Below are 19,901 nucleotides of genomic sequence, written 5' to 3'. Positions count from 1 at the left end.
ACTGTTTTTTCCATCTTTTATTTTTAATAGCAAATTAAAAATTATTAACATTTATCAAATATTGTTATTACCAAATACAGTTATGTAGAGACAAGAGTAGCAATGCCACATCTTTTGACTGATATCACCAAGAGCCCTTTACCTGGGAACATTTACCAAAATAAGGGGACCTTCCATTTCTTTATTTCTCATGATTCACACAAATGGAGAAATACCAGACTGTAGGTGGTCTGAAAATATTCTTTGAGCCTTTCCACTGAGTGAAAGTAACAAATAAAGATGTTGCCATAGATTGGACTGCAATTCTTGGATAAACTGTTTTGCTAAGACTCATCTGCATTTCTGCCCCGTTCTGCCCTTCTCCCCATTTCAGGTTTATCTGACTGCTTCTAAACCTCAGTGATGATGGATCAGATCAAAGGTGATGGACTAACAGCCTTTCATTATCCCCCATGCCAGCTTGGGGGGTGGGGCGGGGGGGGGGTTAGAGATCATTGTAGTCCCACACATCTGGAGGTCACTGAGTTTGAAGGAGTCAGTTCACACGGTTTTGCCCAGCCTTTCTGGATGATCCAGGGTCTGCTCTTGCTTGGGAAGATATTCTGGAAAACCAAATGCTCCACGTCGTATTCATTACCCTGCTTTCTTACTCAGGCTTTGCAAATGCACTGAATGCAGCTATTATATATGATCCTGTCCTGGGGGGAAAGAAGAGGAAGCTGGTGAGATGGAGGATTAAGGAATGAGTATTGATTTTCCAGCTCGGCCGTTTTCCATTGATTAAGAGGCCTTTCCTCAAATGCATCCTCTCCTTCCTTCCTGCTGTCCTCAAGGCTCACAGAAATGCAGATCATGTCCTTAAATGAAAATAAAATAAAATAATGCAATATCCAATTCAGGGAATTCCAGATTTCTTTTGAGCCGTTGACGTGGGAAGAGGGTAGGAGTACGGCCCTACCAAATTTCCGGATTTGTGAAGGGATTGGGGAGGAGGGGTGTGTGTGTCACGTTCTTCCACCCTCTTAATGTCGCCTTCATTTTTTTAAAGGTCTCCGAAACACCCGGACTTTCAACTTAATAACCAGAAATGGAATTAAATGGAATTAAATGGAATTAAAATTAAAAAAAATTAAAAAATGCCGTCGCCTCCCTTCAGAGGAGGAGAGCAGGCGTCGGCGCTGTATCGACATCCCGCGGGGCGTCCAGAGGGTGACTCCAGTCCTCGGGGAATGAAAGCCCAGCGCTAGCCGGGAGAAATACTCGCCAAAGGATCCGAAACAAGGTTCAACCGCACGCAGCCTTTCCCTTACGCCCTCTGCACCCGCCTCCTGTAATTACTCATGAGAAATCCCATCGGCCGCCCTCGATCGCAAAGACAAAGGATATTTTTCCCCCCTACTACGACCTATTTCCTTTCTTTCACTCCTAACCGCACATCCACTCTCCGCCTCTACTGTACTTAGCTTTACCCTCGGCCCGAGGCTGGGGGTGTGTGTACTGTTGGGCATGCGCAACTGCCTGAAGCCACCGCGTTTCATTCATAAAAAAAAGAGAGGAAAAACACCAGTCTATAGTCATCCTTAACTCTCAATGAGTTCCTTCCGGCCCCTCATTCATAAAATGAGAGCAGAGCATGCGCCTTGGAACTCCAGTGCCCACCCATTCATAGAATTGGGAGGACAAGCATGCGTAGTAGAGGCCCTTTCCCTCCCATTCATAAAATAGCCATTTTCCCAGGCAGCGGTTGTTGCAACAGCGAAGCGAAGCGAAGGGCAGCGACGGCTGCCGCCGCTGCTCCTGACAGCGCAACGCTTGTAGGTTGCTCTCTGAGCTTCGGGTGTGTTTCGCGTCGATTTTAACCTCATCCTTCACCACCCACGTGCAAGCACAGCCGGGATTTTTCTCGGATTTAGGATTAACTCGCCTCTTGAGATATGATCTGGACTGGAATGTTGAAAGTAAGTCGGAAAATCATCGCGGGATGAGGCCGGGGGTTGGGTGGGGGAAGAGGAGACGGGGGTGAAAGAAGTGGGGAATCGTTCTAACTTCCTCGTCTGATCTTCTGCGGGAAAGGCTTGTGCGCCCATAAACTTTTTGATGTATCTTGGGAGGGTGGGGGATGGAGGAACGAGACCAAGCTGTACTCTTTTTTTTCTTTCTTTCATGAATTTGTTTCTTCGGAATGGGCTGTAATTAAACCTGATGCTCCTGCGTTAGAGGCTTGTCTCCTCTCCGTACACACCCGCTTGATCGAGACACTGTGTTAGTCGCAGGCACCTGGGCGTCCGCTGGGATTAAGATCGGGCTTGTCGGCCGTATCCCAGCGGTGTCTGCCCCGCTTGTCCTCGGGAATCAGTCCAATAACAGTCAAAGGGACCGGACTCTCCGGTTTATAGCCCGGCCGCGCGGGGGAACGTCGAGGTTTTACCTTCTGCCCTTTGGCATCTTTCTCCTGCCGCCTCGTTAGCTCCATGCGGTATTCCGGAGCCTCGGCTGGGCTCGGGGCACTCGCCCAGCCAAGCCCCTTACTCGTTGCCGTGACCTTTGCTCTTTTCGCTTGCCTTTTAGTAGGGTAACGATCCTGCCAGGCGGCCTCATTCTTGTCCCCCCCCCCTCCCAACCCACCCCCATATTTGCTTCGCTTCGCCTGGTCCCCGTTCCTTTTTTTTTTTTTTGCCCTCCCCCCCCCGCCTTCCACCGAGCGTCTTGTGGCTTTGAACTGCGAGCTTAGCTGGGAGGATCGGGCTGCGCTAGAAGGAAAAGGCGCCGGCTGGGTGTGCCAAAGGCTTTTTTTTTTTGTACCTGTGCGCAGCGGACCAGGAGCGAGGGGAAAAAAGAGCCAGCGAGGAAGGGGGGGGGAGGTGGGAGGGGGGGGAGAGAGAAAGAGAGAGAGAAGCGCGGATCTCGTCTGGGCCCTTCTCCACCTATTGCGTCGTGGAGATCTAGGCCGAGGCCCGAACCGGCTGGGCCTCGCAACGTAGCAAAAGAACCCCCGGTGCGGCCTGGCTGCAGGTCCAGGGCAGAAAATGGCAGGCGCCGAAGGAGCCCAGGCTGTGAGCCAGGCGACGAGGCCGCCAAGGAGAGCCCAATATCTGGCCGGGGGCTAGAAAGCGGCCTGATCTGTGGCGATCGGTCCCCAGCCCCCCCCCCCCCCCGTCGGAAGGACAGGCTAGATAGAGAAGGTGGCGTTGCAGCCTGCCGCTTCTTGCAGCGCAGCTCCTGAAGCGTCAGTGTCAAAAAAAAATGGCCTTTCGCCGATTTTTTAGGAAGGTGGACCTCCTAGGCTCTTTCCTATCTTTAGCTTACTTTATTTAAAAACACGGGAATATTGAGCTTCTGCTCTGCTTGACACCCCTCTTTTTTTAAAAAAAATATAACAAAAACATCATTAAATTCACAAGGAACCTGGACTGAATATTTCAGCTCTGAAGTTAAAGCTCTCTCTCTCTCTCTCTCTCTCTCTCACACACACACACATGTCTCTCCAGCATTTTTCTTATCTATCTTTCTTCTCTCCCACTAACGTTAGTAATTATTGTATGCTCAACGTGTAACCCAGCTTCCTTGATATGGAGTTATTTTACAATAAGTGTTTGTAAGTTGGGCACTGAATGACCAGGTTCTTCCCCCCCCCCCCCCAGGCTTCCTTCGACTGACCCTCTAGTTCCCATTATATAAAGGTGAACAGTAGAGGAATTAAGGAAGCATTAAAACATTTTCAGAATATTGGAGTACTGCTGGTAATGTCTCCTTCCATTCGGTAAATGCCTCCTATGACCTATCAGACTAAGGAGTCTGTAAGGGATTCCTGTATTCAAGCACTTTTTTTAACAGTTGCCTTCTCCTTCTGATCTTTTCACCTGCAAAAAAATGAGGTGCACAAAATGAAAAGGTTTATACTGCACAAAATGAAAAGGTTTATACCGCGCCACTTCTAGTTCTGCCTGTGCAAAGCCATGGTTTTGTGTCACTGGGCTTTGTAAAATGGCTGCAGCAAGGAGCTTTCTCTTAGCAGCAACTTTGCCTACCTGGTGCTTTCCAGGCAGATTGGATTACAACTCCTACCATTCCCAGTCCCCGCGGTCCAACATATCTACAAAGGCCCAGGTTACAGTAAGATTACTTTCATTGACCAGGTTCCCGCGTGTAGTACCTATTGAGTGTAATGTTCATTAGACATTTTGAGAGCATTAGACATTGCCTTTCCCTTTTGACAGATGGAATTCTGGAGCTTGTTGCAGTCATAGAAGACCTGAAGCCTGATCCTAAGCATGTTCACTCAGAAGTAAGATCCACTGAGTTCAGTGTGCCTGGTAAGTGTGTTTCTCCGTTCTGGGTAGTGGCAGCTCAAGAATTATAGTCAATGCCTTAAAAAAAAACCACCTTGAATTTCCTGAAGTACACCAGATGCCATTTAAACCTAGAAAGAGATAGTGGGTGGAATTGGATGCTGTTGATTTGTTTCGAGTGTGTCCTTTAGTGTAGTTTGAAGTCTTTTGATGCTATTCATTGTTAAACACTACATGTTCCATGGGGATTACAAGTAATTTGATCCTCATTAACTGGCATCCCTATTCTCCTGTCAGTTTGGTCAATGAAAGGGAGACTTTTTCCCTTGTTTTGCATCCTGGGAAATTCTTTTGAACGCGTTTTGTCTGTATCGTTCCTGAAGGTATAGTTTTCAAGTAGTCAGGCTGTACTGTCACTTTTTCAAGCATTTCGTAGTAGAAAATATTTCCAGATTAGGAGTCCGAAAAATCTATGGTCCAACAAAAATTTCATCATCCTTCAACTATTGGTCTTACTGACAGGAATTGGCTTGGACTCAAGATCAGAATGGCCACAGATACTTTTTGTTTTGTTTTGGTTGGTTGGTTTTTTTGATATAGATCTTTCATTCTAATACAGCAGGGCCACCTTCATAATTGAGATATTTACATTCACCCTTACCTGATTGACAGTTGTGCGAATGAGCACCCAGAATACAGAGTAACACAGACAAAGCCTGGCTATTTGGTCAGATATTTGATTGGAAATGTTGTTGAAATTCCAATGAATTTCCTTCAGAAGGTTTACTGCTCATAAATGTATGGGAAGCCCGGCATTATGTCTTACTGAAGTGGTACCTGCCTGGTTTTGTGTACATGAAACTGCTGTAAGCACTGTCCTGGTTTCATATTTCTCCATGCAAATTGAGAATTACTTGTTCCTCTTGATCATTATAAAAGAGCCTTGGTGGAGCAGTGGGCTAATGCCTCCTTATGTAACACCAGCTGCCTGCAATTAGTGCAGGTTCGCATCCCACCAGGCTCAAGGTTGACTCAGCCTTCCATCCTTCTGAGGTAGGTAAAATGAGGACCCAGATTGTTGGGGGCAATTTTATTTATTTATTTATTTATTTATTTATTTATTTATTTTAATTCCATTTATATCCCGCCCTTCTCCGAAGACTCAGGGCGGCTTACAAGCTTAGCAGTAGCCTTCATTCTATGTATATGCCTGCTTATTAGGGCTTTCACACACACCCCAAGCGGCATTATTACAAAGTCAGCTTAATTGCCCCCAACAATCTGGGTCCTCATTTTACCTACCTCGGAAGGATGGAAGGCTGAGTCAACCTTGAGCCTGGTGGGATGCGAACCTGCACTAATTGCAGGCAGCTGGTGTTACTTAAGGAGGCATTAGCCCACTGCTCCACCAAGGCTCTAATTAATTAAGCTCTAATTAAGCTGACTTTGTAATAATGCCGCTTGGGGTGTGTGTGAAAGCCCTAATAAGCAGGCATATACATAGAATGAAGGCTACTGCTAAGCTTGTAAGCCGCCCTGAGTCTTCGGAGAAGGGCGGGATATAAATGGAAATAAAATTAAAAAAAAAATAAATAATAAATAAATTATCTACATAAGACAGATAATCTGCCCAATTTCTAACCCCCCCCCCAAATGATTGACCCCAAAGTAAGAGTTTCTCCTCAGATTCATTCACAGTTGCCTTGCCTGCTTCTAGAAGTCTTTTGTCCGAGAGGAATGAATACTTTCTTATTCTCTCTCAATTCATGCCAGGATTCTCTGGAACATTCAACAAGAGCAGTTGAAAGTTCCACAGCCATTGCATGTTTACTCAGTTCAGGAGGCTTCTGCTCTTTCTTGAACAGCTCTTTCGGGGGAAGAGTTTCCCTTAAAAGAAGTTTTTGTTTGGTTTGTGAGAAAAACCAAAACCTGCATTAAAACTATACCCTTTTTAAAAAAAAAGATTTATAAAATAATAATAAGCTTCCAGATTTTCAAGGGTAGACGTTTGTTTTCTTCATCAAGTTGCTCAAAAACCAGGACCAAAAGAGAGGGGAGAGAAACAAAGAAAAAAACATTGGCTTGTATTTGAGCCAGATTTGAGGCAATTTACATTCTTTGATAAGGTGAAGAAGAGACTCCAAATTGTGCCCTATTGGTACTGTTTCCTTCTGTTTTCTGCTGCTAACTCTGCACAAGAGACTATATGTTCTGTTCTGTTCTACTATCCCCAATCCAGTCACAACTAGGGGTAGGTTTAACTCAGCAACTTAAGTCAACAGGACTTGAAAACCTCTTAGCGAGCTATTGCGCTGCATTTTTTCATTGAACGTACACATAGTAAATTTATAAAATAAGAAATGCATGCTTCTAGAAATTCTAGGTGGGGTTGTCTGTCTGTCTGTCTGTCTGTCTGTCTGTCTCTCTCTCTCTCTCTATCTATCTATCTATCTATCTATCTATCTATCTATCTATCTATCTATCTATCTATCATCATGCTGCCCAACTAGTGACTTTGGGTAGCTCACAAATAAAAACAGTTTTTAAAAAATACAGTAAAGACAAAAATAAAAAATAAAAAATGACAAAGATGACAAGAATCTGACAGCAATGGGGGGGGGACAGGGAATAAACAAATTCACACAATCCACGGCGGCTTTACTCACCCTCACCAAAGGCTTGGAGAAGAGCCTATTGCTCAATCAAAGAAACTCAGAGCAAGTTCACCCAGCAGGCCCAAATGGGACAGTGAAATCAATTTATGTTTTAAGATTATCTCTAACCTTTAATCTAAATGGTCTGGACTGAGGGGTTTTAATGTTTTTAAATTGTGATTTTAATTTTTGGGGGCTAGACTTAATTTAATTTTATTTTAATTTTATATTGTATTGTTTTTAAATTTTGCCTTGTAAACCGCCCTGAGTCCTTCAGGAGTAGGGCGGTATATAAACCGAATTAATAATAAATAAATAAATGAACTGTAAACTCCTTTTAAACTGTACATCTTGTTTATTCTGCTATGAACTTGGACTACAACTATTGTTCTACTTGGGGATGAATCCCAATGTATTTGGTATGACACATTTTCAAATAAGCATCCTTAGAAACACAACCTTAATACATTCACCATAAGGATTTCAAAGGAAGGTATACTCCGTAGCTATCTTTCATTTTGTAGGATGGTGGTCAGATTGCACCTTAATAACATTTGCAATTAAAATATAAGGCTAATTAACCGAAGCACCTTCTTCCAGCCCCCTACTTTTGAAATGAACCGGTCTAGTCCAAATATCTATAGGTTTATTCTCTTAGTTGAAGGGTGCCTTTCTTGGGACTCGGGTCAGAAATCTGAATTTAAGTCTCCTATGCCTTAAAAATCAATCTCTAGAATCATGCTTAGTAAATATTCCATTCAGGGCTTTGTTTATGTGGCCTCTTTTCAGGGTGCCTCTTTCTGAGTTATTTTGTTATTTTAGAATTCCAATGTTTTCAGAATCATACCTGAAATAACAGACAGCCTTACTTTCACACGCAGTATCTTTTAGCATAGGAATGAATAGACCATTTGAGCCTTACTTGCCATGATCCCCAGCTCTTGGCTTTGATGACTGTGCCTGATGGGAATTGAAAACACAGGATTGTCCTCTTCATCCTAATTTAGAGTCTAGTTCCACTGATTCAAGAGTAGTATAATAAGGCCTGAGTCCCCCAAATGGGTAGAGTCAGCTCCCCAACTACTGGGAAGATTTGGGTTTCATAAAGGGTGAAATGGGACGTTAAGTCTCCCCAGTGCTTAGTGATCCAGGGGATTGCTCACAACTACCATTTCCTGTACTGGTCTCCAGACTCAACATGGGAGGTCAACGGGTAGGGCTCATGTAGCTACACAGGAGTTATATACAAAAAGGCCATCCAAATGGATGTTGTGGACGTGTTCAGTTGGGGTGGGGTGGGGGACAAGAGAAAGGTAAAAAAGCAATTACCTTAATTTTCTGAACAATTGCCTGCTCACTGCATATCACTTTTTCATGATTGACCTAGCTCAAAAAAATAAATCGGCTCCATTTCAAATCCATAATTTATCTGTGGGTCTGTTCCAACTGCTTTTTTAGTTGTTTGATATAGAGTCGTCTATAGAGCTGTTGTACAGATTTAAATTTGATACGCCACATTGTTTATGTTGCTTATACTGTTCTTAATAATAATAAGAGAATTGTGTACAGAATACAACCTGAAAGTAGATTGTTATGGTGGCAATCTGAAATCCCTTCTGCGTTTGCACACCTCATTTCTCATCTTTTCTATGGGCTTGACCTTGAGGGCTAATGAATACTGTAGCATTTTGGATCAATTAGTAATGTGAAATACTATATTTGGGGAGCATGGGCATATAAGATAAATTATTGAATTGTATGTATGTCAAATCCCTAGCATCTAATTTAATATTCAACTGCTTTTCTTCCTTCCCTCATAGCGCATGTACTCCACTGATAAGGCCCAGGGGAAGATTAAATTATGGGATCCAAATGTTATCAATCAAACATCCCTGGTCACATGAGATTTGTTTTGTCATATTAGTTATTAGTTATTGTTGAAAAATCCTGGGTGGTGAGCTTTTTAAAGCTGAAAGCATGATTGTGGGCTCACAAGTTGGTTAGTTCCAACTGCAATCTCACAAGTTTACCCAACTTTGTATGAACACCTATGCTAACATTTCATGGGATCTTGTGAGTTTTGGTACTATTGTGTGATTTCAGCTGTAAATAATCTGTATTTAATTTTGTGGGCATCTTAGTCATGTTGCTTTTTGTCACAGAAGCACCAACTTCTGTTTTAAGATTCTATCTACCTGCAAAATACCTTGCTATCTAGTTTTAAGAATACTTTTTATTTTAATTTTTAAAATTCCTTTTTTGTTTGGGGTCAGTTGTTATACAAATAAGGTACTGAGTTGTTGCCTGCTCTTAAATCCCCACCAGTCGTAATAAAAAAAATGACTTTAATATTGAACTCTCTCTTTATATATCTACATCAGTCCTGGCCAATCCCTATACCCGTGGTGGCGAACCTATGGCACAAGTGCTGCAGGTGGCACGCAGAGCCCTCTCTGTGGGCACACATGCCGTCGCTCCAGTCCTAGGCCTTCAGCTGGGTTTTATAAAAACTTTTCGCTTTAGGCCTCCGCTGTGTGCAAAAAAAAGGTTCAATCAATCAATCGTTTTCAACTTCTTGTGAGGGGAAAAAAAAGATCTCGCAAAGTTGGAATTGATTGATTGAACTTTTTAGTCCCACCCAGTCTGCCATTACCACCGCAGCCATGCCCACCCAGTGGGCACACAACGATACATAAGTGGGTTTTGGGTTGCAGTTTGGACACTTGGTCTCTAAAAGGTTCGCCATCACTGCCCTATACTATTGTATTATAACATCTATTGAACTTTAAGTTTTGTGCTTTTGTTATTGTCCATTGGATGTAGTTCAGAAATAAGCCTTCCATACACACAGAGAGAAAAAGTGTTTAATTCCCAAAGACTCTGAGTCTACTATTGACTCAGTCAAATCAATGGGTCAGTTCTGGCATAAAATATGTGACTTGTCCAGATGCATAATTTTTTGTATTGTTTCTATATTTTTTTAATTCTAATCTACTAAGAGTCATTCTGGAGTTGGCCATCTCTAGTCCACTGGAGTTGGGTGGCCAATAAATTTTAAAATATAAGTTTCTTGAATCCCGTTATTTTTGATTGGTCTTCTCTAAATAGTTATTGACTCAATTCTATATCTTATTTATCTCTTCTGTGAACAAGAGCCCCTTATCTTCATTGGAATCTTGCAAGTTTTCTGAATATTCAGATTCCTCAAATGCTGTTAATTAAGGATAGGCAAATGACTTTGCATTTGAAATGTTTGAAGTTTGAAGTGCTCTGTTCTGAATTCAAAGCCTTTATTCCTACCATTCCAAATGCATTTTGCCCTTGAAAGTACAAAACATCTGTTTTAAACTAAGAAGAGTTGTTTGGGGGGTGAAAGCATCTTGAGCAGTGGTGGGATTCAGCTGGTTCTCACCACAACCAGTAACTAATTTTTTGTTGCCCAGGCCTGGAATGGACTTCCAGAAGCAGCATCCACCCAGAGAACCAGTTGTTCACATATTTGAATCCCACCACTGATCTTGAGAATAGTTAAAACAACACCAGAACAGTTCTAGGAAAGTCCCCTTTATTCATTTGAACATCAGCTTCCTCTGACTTCAGCAAACTTGTACTGTATTTAGTTAGAAGTAATGTATTTCACAATATTATTCCTACCTGAGCCCACTCTACCTGAAGCTCTGAGCTGAAATGTGCAAATTGCAACAAGATTGTGTTCCTATCTCAGATAGGTGATTTACTCCATCCCCTGTATAATACAGTCTTATTCTTTAAAGGAAAAATTTTCATGCATGACTTGTCCCTCATCTGTTCCTTATGTCCTTGATGCTTCCCTCTCCTTCCAATGCTGATTATTGTGACCATCTTACACTTCTCCAAATGACCTGAAGTTTTCTTGATATGGTTTCATCTCTCTGGCTAAGCAGGCCTGAGCAAGCCTCAATTTCTCCTTCACCTCTCTCTGAGTTATTTGAAGACAAGGATGGACTCCAGATGTACCAAATAATGTGTACCATAATCCCTGTAACCGAGGTGCAAGGACAGATTTGAGACATCTTTACTGAAAGCCACTGTATAAATGGAAAAGCCTTCATTGTCCTCACAAAAATGATTTAATGCATCCTGTTGCTTCAGATCTATTTCAGATGTGCAGAGACAGCATGATGTGTAGCTACTCCCAGATGATCATACCTTTAAAGACTAATATAATATTCAGATTCCTTTTCTCCCACTTGTGTTCTAAAATAAGTATAAGACAAGAGAAAATACAATCATGGTGTTTAACCACCTTCTTCTTACATGGCTACGATTCTCGGTGTCCCATTCGGGTTGGTGATAATAAGTTAGTTATAAGTAATTATTACTAATATTGTTAATGTAGTATGTAGTAGGCATTTCAAATCCTATCATGTTAAAATATAAGATATGTGTTAAAGTTACACGATCAATATTTTCTTTAAAAGCTTGATTTATTGATTCTGTCCATGCTGGAATAAGGAGTAAAACAACCATCCACCTTAGTTGCAGTTTTTTTTATCAACTTCAAGCAGCATTTCTGTCATCAGTTATCAAAGATGGAAACCAGCTGTCCACCAATACAATACACTTTTTAAGCTTTCAATCTTAAAAGTGTCCTTTATTGACCCAAGCAAGCAATTAGCCTACTGTAAGTTCCCCTTCTTTTATTCTCTAGGAAGCAGGTCAAACTCATCTTCTTCCTTGGGGCTTTTGGTGATGAGTTATGAATGCAAGACAGCAGTACCCTTTAAAAATTGTATTGCCTCTATAGATGGTTTCAGGGACGCAGTGGCTCAGTGGGTTAGGATGCTGAGCTTGTCGATCAGAAGGTCGGCACTTTGGTGGGTCGAATCCCGAGTGCCGCGTAACAGAGTGAGCGCCTGTTACTCGTCCCAGCTTCTGCCAACCTAGCAGTTCGAAAGCACGTAAGAAATGCAAGTAGAAAAATAGGGACCACTACGGTGGGAAGGTAACAGCGTTCTGTGCGCCTTTGGCATCTAGTCATGCTGGCCACATGACCACGGAGACGTCCTCGGACAAGCGATGGCTCTTCGGCTTTGAAATGGAGATGAGCACCAGCCCCTAGAGTTGGAAACGACAAGCACACGTGTGCGGGGAAACCTTTACGTTTACCTTATAGATGGTTTTGTGTAAACAAGTTGTATGCTGTTAAAGTCATTCAAGTTGAAGGCCTACACAAAAGTGAAATAAATGCTCATAGCGATATAATTACCTTAAATATATTTTTGAGATTGGAACTTGCAGCAAAAAGAAAATGTAAATTTCTTTAAACTCATTCTGTTCCCAATGAGCTTTCAGTTTACCAGATTCCTGGGGAAAACAGGCTTTTAAAATCCAAAACTTTAAGTAGTCTGTCAGTCCCAGATAGCTTAGGGATTTATTGTGAGTGACAAAAAAGTCAAACTATTGTTAAAATCTGACATGTTCATAAAGGGCAATGCCACTAGAAATTTCTTCACTATTGAAATAGCTTCTGTCTTGTTCCTCCCATTGCGCAAGGCTGGTTGTTATCAGGTTCTCATTATCCAGCCAAGTAATCCTGAAAATGAATACATAATATCTGCAAGACCAGTTTAATTCCCTACCTTTGGCTCCTTCCTAGTTCATACTGGAAGTGCCCCAAGCTCTAGAAAATGAGTCAGACAGTGCCAAACAATTTTAATACAAATGTTGTTGTTGCCTTCACAATCAGCTAACATTGAATTACTCTCTGTCTCCTTCCGTCTCCGCTGCTAAGTGAGTAGAGTGAGCTGAAGATTGAGATCAACTCAACCTAAAATGCAGACATTCTGGTCAGTGTCACGGAAAAAGCAGACCTGCCATTCTGTGTCTTGGGATGCAACTCCCTCTCTGTAGTTCCAGCAGAGGAGAAACCAGTTCTGCCAGTTTGCAGCAGAAATCAGCTATCCTGTGCTCTGATTGGCTGGAGTTTACCACATCACAAAACCACCCACTTGTGCAGCTCGTCAAAAATACATGTTTCTTTCTCTAAACTGGGGGAGTGTTATTGAAGGGCCAAGCAAGGGTCTCAGCCATTTTGGCTTTTAAGAACGAAAAAAGGTAGCCCAGCTAAAGAAAGGATTGGAGCAAAGAGGCAAGGCCAAAGGCTGGAAATGGCATTTGAACTGCTGATGTCTGGTTTACACAAAGTAAGGGAGAAGACGCCTGATTCACAGCATGCAATGAAACTGATTTTGGATTTAATGGGATGAAAATCAAGTTGTAGCCCAAATAAGGGACTCTTAAGTCTCACTGGATGTTGAATGGAGTTCTTGCTCTTTCTCTCTCTCCCCCATGACTTCTCATGTTTACTCATTCTGTTCCTGAACTGGTGTTTCACTTCAGTTCTCTTTTTTGGCTGGCAGATTTCAACAGCTTCTCCTCGGTCTTAGCTAAGAATGCTTGGGGCTGCTTGCCTCTTTAAAAAAAAGCATAATTAATAAAGAATCTAAAGGCCACTGCAAGGAAGTGGCAACTCCACCAGAAAACAATGTGTACTCTCTAAATTTGAACCGAGCCATTTCCGTTCTTTGATTTAAGTTTAGTTGCTTCCTGCGGTTTTGTGTCCTCCCCTACAGTTGAATCTCTGGATGGGCTCCAGTATAAATTGCACTCTTCCAATGAAATTAGAGACTAGCAATAAAGGGATTGGCTAGTAAACAGCATTTAAACCAAATATTATGTGGTGTTTGGATGAAAAAATAGTCTGAATATTTTAAAGGATTTTGTATCCTCTGTTCTGATTTGTAGCTCAGTCATTACACTCTCTTGCAAAACAGTCAGAGGGCTAATGTTCAGCCTAAGGAATACGCTTTTAAGGAATTTATATTTGGCTTATTTTTACCGGGAAGAGAAAATGTTTTGGCTATGTTTGCACTTAAAAGTAAATTATGGTTGCTCCTCTCCAATTCAGCAACCTGTAGCCTTCCAGAAGTTCTTGGGAATTAGATCCCATCTTCCACCTGGGCTGGGCTAGTTGGGGCTGATGGAAGTTAGGATAGAAACATAGTTTCTCCTATCCTGGTTTAGCATTGCAAGAACATGTTGCATCACATATTAGGGCTGCACAATGCATTTCTTCTGATGCAAGCATAGCAAAGAACTTGGAATTTTCCATTGTAGATTAATCACATCTGAATATACTGTCCATACTATAAACTCTGGATACTCAGAGATGGGATGTTAAGCCAATTTCATAAGCAGAGGATTTAAAATTACATAGTTAATGTTACTGAGAATTTAGTTTATGTATATTGTTATTGTGAGTTATTCTAAAACGTGACTTTCCAATCTGGTCATAGCCATGCTGGAGCAAAGAGGGAAGGAGAGATTCAGAAACCCAAAGCTTGGTATGGATGAACTTCACACCATGGGCTCATTACTAGACTATGCAGTTATTCTTGACTTATGACCACAATTAGAACTGGAACGTCCATCACTAAGCAATGTGGTCATTAACTGAGTCATGCCCTTATGATTTTTTTTTGCCATGAATTGTTAAGTGAATAGCCTTGGTCATTAAGCAAATCGGAGGGTCATTAAGCAAATCCGGTTTCACCCATTAATTTTGCTTGTTGGAAGTCACATTGACTTTGCTTATTGGAAGCTTGTCGGAAGAAATCGGAAAGTTGCAAATTGTGGATGAATGTAGTCTGGATTCCCAGGAGGGAGGGGCTGCATTCCAGAGAAGCAGGAGACAGCGAAGTTTAGATAGTTCAGTTGCGAGATGGATATCTCCTCCCTAGGAGTTCTCAAAGTAGATCTTTAATGAAGCGTTGCTTTTGTTTGGCTAGTTTTCTATCTGTAGGTGAGTTCTAGTCCAGCCTTAGCCATGAAAGCCAGCTGGGTGACTTTGGGCCAGTCACACTCTCTCAGCCCAACCCACCTCGCAGTTGTTATTGTGGGGAAAATAGGAGGAGGAAGGTGTGTTGGATATGTTCACCACGTTGAGTTATTTGTAAAAATAATAAAGGCGGGATACAACTTTAAAAAAAAAACAAATTAAATGAAACAATAAAGGAAACTACTTAGAAGAAACTCAGTTTATTTCTTGGTTTTGGAACCTGACACAAATCGTGATCATATGACTCCCAGAGGCTCCAACTACTATAAATACATGTTGGTGGTAAAGTATCCAAGTTTTAATCCTGTGACCGCAGGAACACTGCAACAGTGCAAGGACTGGTACAAAGACTGGTCATTTATTTCAGTGCCATTGTAACTTCAAACAGCCTTTAAATGAATAGTTGTAAGACGAGAACTAGCTGCAACTGATCATGCTATATTCCTGACCTTGTGTCCTGAGGATTTGGGGAATTCTTGAGGAACATCCTAAGGCACTCTTTGTCAACCTTGCCACTTGGAGATGTATGGATTTCAGCTGCCAGTATTCCCCCCAGCAGCTATGCTTCAAGTGACCAAGCTTAAGAAACTTTGCACGAAGGACTCTTAAATTTTGGAAATTAATGAAGGTCTGAAGTTACATGCAAACATAGTCACCATGTGCTGTGCAATGATTGGATGTTAAGAAGTTGGAAGGGTGGGAGGGGAAGAAGGAACCATTGTCCTACTGCTCCAAATATCAGTACTATTCTAATTCCAAAGTATACATGAGGCATTCTAGTATAAAAGGTGATTTAGAAAATGGCCGTTCTTCTAGTTATTGATGGATTGAATAAATTATTTCCATCCCACCCCTGAGCAGTAAAATCTGAGATTGGCATAAACTTCTTAAAAAATCAAAACAATCATTAACTATAATCCATACAGTCTTCATCAAAATAGAGAGCAATGACACGCAGGCATTTTAAAGTTACAGGCCATGAAATCCAAAGCTTTCAGGACCAGGGTAGAATTGGCTTAATGTCAGGATCAAAGCTGATACCAAATGAGCCTGTCCAGTGAGCTCAGTCCAAAATCAGAACCCCTGTCTGGAAATGGCTCTCCTGTATGTTTGGGCATAATCAATATCTCCTGACAGTAGGATGCAAAGAAAGGTTTTCCTGGAAGATTTTAATACACTGGCACTGTTATTTTCAGATAGGTAAAGAGGAGCATGGAGTCCAGTTCAGGGGGAATAATTACTTCACTCTTCTCAGCAGGAGTCTTGCCTTGCTTGGAATCCAGTGTCCAGTACTTGGCACCATAGTCTAAAAATGGGATCGCTGAACTGGAGTTGGTTGAAGGGGGGGCTATCACGATTTCAAGGGGTTATCATATGGAGGAGGGAGTGGACTTATTCTCTGTTTCCTCAGAGGGCAAGACTGGAACAAATGAGTTAAAAGTTCAGGAAAACGGATTCAGGTTAGATATTAAGAAGAACTGCCTGACAGTAAAGAGACGTGGTGGTGCAGTGGTTAGAATGCAGTACTGCAGGCTAATTCTGCTGACTGCCAGCTGTCAGCAGTTCGATTCTCACTGGCTCAAGGTTGACTCAGCCTTCCATCCTTCCGAGGTCGGTAAAATGAGGACCAAGATTGTTGGGGGCAATATGCTGACTCTGTAAACCACTTAGAGTAGGCTGTAAAGCACTGTGAAGCAGTATATAAGTCTAAGAGCTATTGCTATTCTTAACCAATGGAATAAATAGCCTCGTGAAGTAGTATGTTTCCCTTCACCAGAAGATTTCAAACTGAAACCAGATAGCCATCTATCCAAAATGCTTTAGCAGATCCTGTCCTGAGCAGGAGAACGGAGTAGATGACATCTGAGATCATTCCAGTTCTTTAATTGTATGAAATCAGTCATTTAGAATGAGTTGACATTTGGAGGTATAAAAACGGGGGTTGAGAACACACATTGGATATTGTTGTTGTAAAAATTGAGACTCTCCTTCCCTGTGTTTTCCATGTCTTCTAGAATCAGAGCATCTGTACCTTGATTTATGTGGGGTTCCGTTCCCAAATTGGTGGCCTCAAGATGTGCAGTGATTACAAGATCCAGTTTTGCATGATCACCATGTGGAAATTCTGAGAGTTAGAATCTTAACATATCTGCAGGGCATCAAGTTGACTAGCATCCATTCATGGCCAACCTTTTTTTTTTGTAACCTTTGAATGAGTTAGAGTGATGAATGAGGACATTACGCCCCTCTTCCGTTCACAGATATTTCTGAATAAGTTGGCAGCACTTGTTTTTGGCTGAATTTTGGGCAATATTTATGTATGCATTTTTAACATTTCCTCTTAATTTATCATCTTTTACTTTTGGACCTTCAGAAACTGGGTACGGATTCAACAAATGAGTCATCATAACTATTCTAGAAAACTGAGGCTGACAGATGGCACTGTGGGCAGCAGGCCCAGAATTTCTGTGGCAAGAATTGGTATCATTAACTCAATAGTACAGTTGTATTTAAGACTCTTGATTCCAATTCTGTGCTCCAGGTTCATAGGACAAATTAGTCCTATTCCCCTTATTTTATTGCACTCTGCAGAAAACTATTGGCAATGTCTGTGACTGTGTATACCTCTTTGATTTCAACTATCCCTAAAGGACATGTAGCTTTCCATTTAAGTCTCATGCCCACTCTGTGAGCTAAGCCAATCACTGCCTTCCTACCTTTCCCAAAGCCAGGTTCTCATCTGTTCCTAAGCTAACACTGCCATCCTTAAAACATCCACAGATATATGCTACAGTCCACAAAAAGTTTCCCCCTTCTGCTAAGTTATGTTTGAAGAGACTCCTCGTAGAAATCAGGTTAATTCCAGAAGATCCCTTTTAATTCCAGTATGTGTTGCATACATGTGTCTCTACAAAGGTTCCCTAGAGAAACAACCTGTGCAATGCATTTATTTATTAAATTTAGATGATGACACCTACAATTCTGGCCATCCAGAAATCAGAAACATTTTTAAAAAATGAAAAAAATTCTTGCAGAGACTATGAAGGAAGTGTCCCCGTGGCTCAGAAATGATAGGGATCCCTGCACACTGAAGCCACATTGGCTTGAAGCCTTCACTGAAAGTGGATTTCTGGGTGGACAGCTCCTAGTGCTGCCTGCAGAAGGCATTTGTCCTAGCTACTTATTTAATAGTATTCCATTGTCCCATTTTTAAATCCCCCCCCCAAACAGTCCTGTGAGATATTGTGAGAGAGTGAGTGACTGGTTCGAAGTCCCCAAGCAGGGTTCCCAAGACCCTGGGTCTCTCCAATTTTAAACTCTGCATTAGATTGGCTCTCATACACCATACTAGTTATTCTATCTTTTTTTCTTTTTAACAACAATAGATATGCTTTCCCCCCCCTCTCTCCCAATATTAAAAGAATAATCCCATGGAGGTGGGATTGCAGTTCAATTTTTTGGGAATGCCACCACAGTGTAGAGCCATTCCAACTCCACTTGCACATCCACCTGGTCACTTCAAATCTATGGGATTGACAACACTCCAAAGTGTAAACCGCCAGGACTGACCCTGGGCAGAGAAACAGCTCAGCTCTTTGTTGGAACTCTTGACAGCAATGGATAACATCTCAGCCTCTTTTCTCTTTATTCTTCTTTTTTCAGGACACTTAAAAGCAAGGTTTCCCAGTGTTGGACAACCTGAAAAAAAAATGGAGCCTCGAATGCCTCACAACATGACTGTGGTCCCCAATTCTACCATGGTACAGCCTCTTCTAGAGAGCCGAATTCCTTATGGCAGACTGCAACATCCCTTGACTATCCTGCCTATTGACCAGATGAAGACCACACATATGGAAAATGACTACATTGACAATCCCACCCTGGCTCAACTGGTTGCTCAGAAGCCTCCCCGGGGTCACCATGAGCCCACCCTTCCACCAAGGTGTGAGCAAGATGTCACCCATCCATGGATCTCCTTCAGTGGGCGACCGAGCTCCATCAGCAGCAGCAGCAGCACATCTTCAGATCAAAGGCTTTTGGACCACATGGTCCCACCTCCCGTGGCTGACCAGTCCTCCCCAAGAGCAGTTCGGCTTCAGCCCAAGGCAGCTCACTGCAAGCCCTTGGATCTGAAAGGACTCCCCTCTCCGAAACTGGACAAGCACTTTTTACTGTGTGAAGCCTGTGGAAAATGCAAGTGTAAGGAATGTGCCCTGCCTAGGACTTTGCCCTCGTGTTGGGTGTGCAATCAGGAATGTCTGTGCTCAGCCCAGAACCTGGTCAATTACTCAACCTGCATGTGCTTGGTGAAGGGCATATTCTACCATTGCACCAATGAGGATGACGAGGGCTCCTGTGCAGACCACCCCTGCTCTTGCTCCCACTCGAACTGCTGTGCCCGTTGGTCCTTCATGAGCGCTCTCTCGCTGGTTTTCCCCTGCTTGCTGTGTTACCTACCAGCCACTGGTTGTGTGAAGCTATCGCAGCGATGCTACGATCGAGTGAGTCGGCCTGGATGCCGGTGCAAAAACACAAACAGCGTGATTTGTAAAGCGTCCCCAGATGGGAAAGCTGACAGCAGACCGGAGAAATCTTTTTAACTGCTGGAGAGATGTTGGGAAGTGCAGGATGGAAAAAGAAAACAGGAAAGGTGTTCTGTCACCTGTGTCAAAGCATAACATATGTCAGCCTTTTGCAGGGAAGGAAGGAAGGAAGGAAGGAAGGAAGGAAGGAAGGAGGGAGGGAGGGAGGGAGGGAGGGAGGGAGGGAGGGAGGGAGAGAGAGAGAGAGAGAGAGATTTTACAGTGCAAGGGCCAAAACAGACTACATGGAGCAATTTGAAGACATCTCCTCTCCTAGTTCTTAGTCCTGGCAGTTTGATCAATCTAGAGATTGCAAGAATAATCCAGAAGTAGGCTTGGCATGTACATCAGCAGATGGAAGCAGGACCTCAGTTCAGGGCCACCATCCCATTAACATATTTATAGGTTACAGGCAGTAAGGGCTAAGTTTCCCTCATGGCTTTAACAAGAATGTTCCTTACCACCTCATTTTGTTGTTGTCATTGTTGTGTCTGTA

The 19,901-nt window shown here is 42.4% G+C and overlaps 1 protein-coding gene across 2 annotated transcripts; it reads left to right on the top strand.

The window, feature by feature from the left end:
* The first annotated feature begins 1,746 nt into the window (after positions 1-1,746).
* SPRY4 (sprouty RTK signaling antagonist 4) lies at positions 1,747-19,533 on the top strand. Of its 2 annotated transcripts, XM_083352057.1 has the most exons (3): positions 1,747-1,958; positions 4,218-4,313; positions 18,486-19,533. In XM_083352057.1, exon 3 carries the CDS (start codon positions 18,533-18,535, stop codon positions 19,421-19,423), a length of 891 nt encoding a protein of 296 aa, XP_083208183.1. In that variant the 5' UTR covers positions 1,747-1,958; positions 4,218-4,313; positions 18,486-18,532; the 3' UTR covers positions 19,424-19,533. The 2 variants fall into 2 exon arrangements, with proteins under 2 accessions (XP_083208183.1, XP_083208184.1); XM_083352058.1 differs by lacking the exons at positions 1,747-1,958; positions 4,218-4,313 and adding an exon at positions 13,048-13,128.
* The last annotated feature ends 368 nt before the right edge of the window (positions 19,534-19,901 follow it).

This window comes from Vipera ursinii (assembly GCF_947247035.1).
Source record: "Vipera ursinii genome assembly, chromosome: 2".
Taxonomy (NCBI): Eukaryota; Metazoa; Chordata; class Lepidosauria; order Squamata; family Viperidae; genus Vipera; species Vipera ursinii.
Note: the sequence above shows the minus strand (reverse complement) of the source record. Positions and strands in the feature narration are given on the sequence as shown.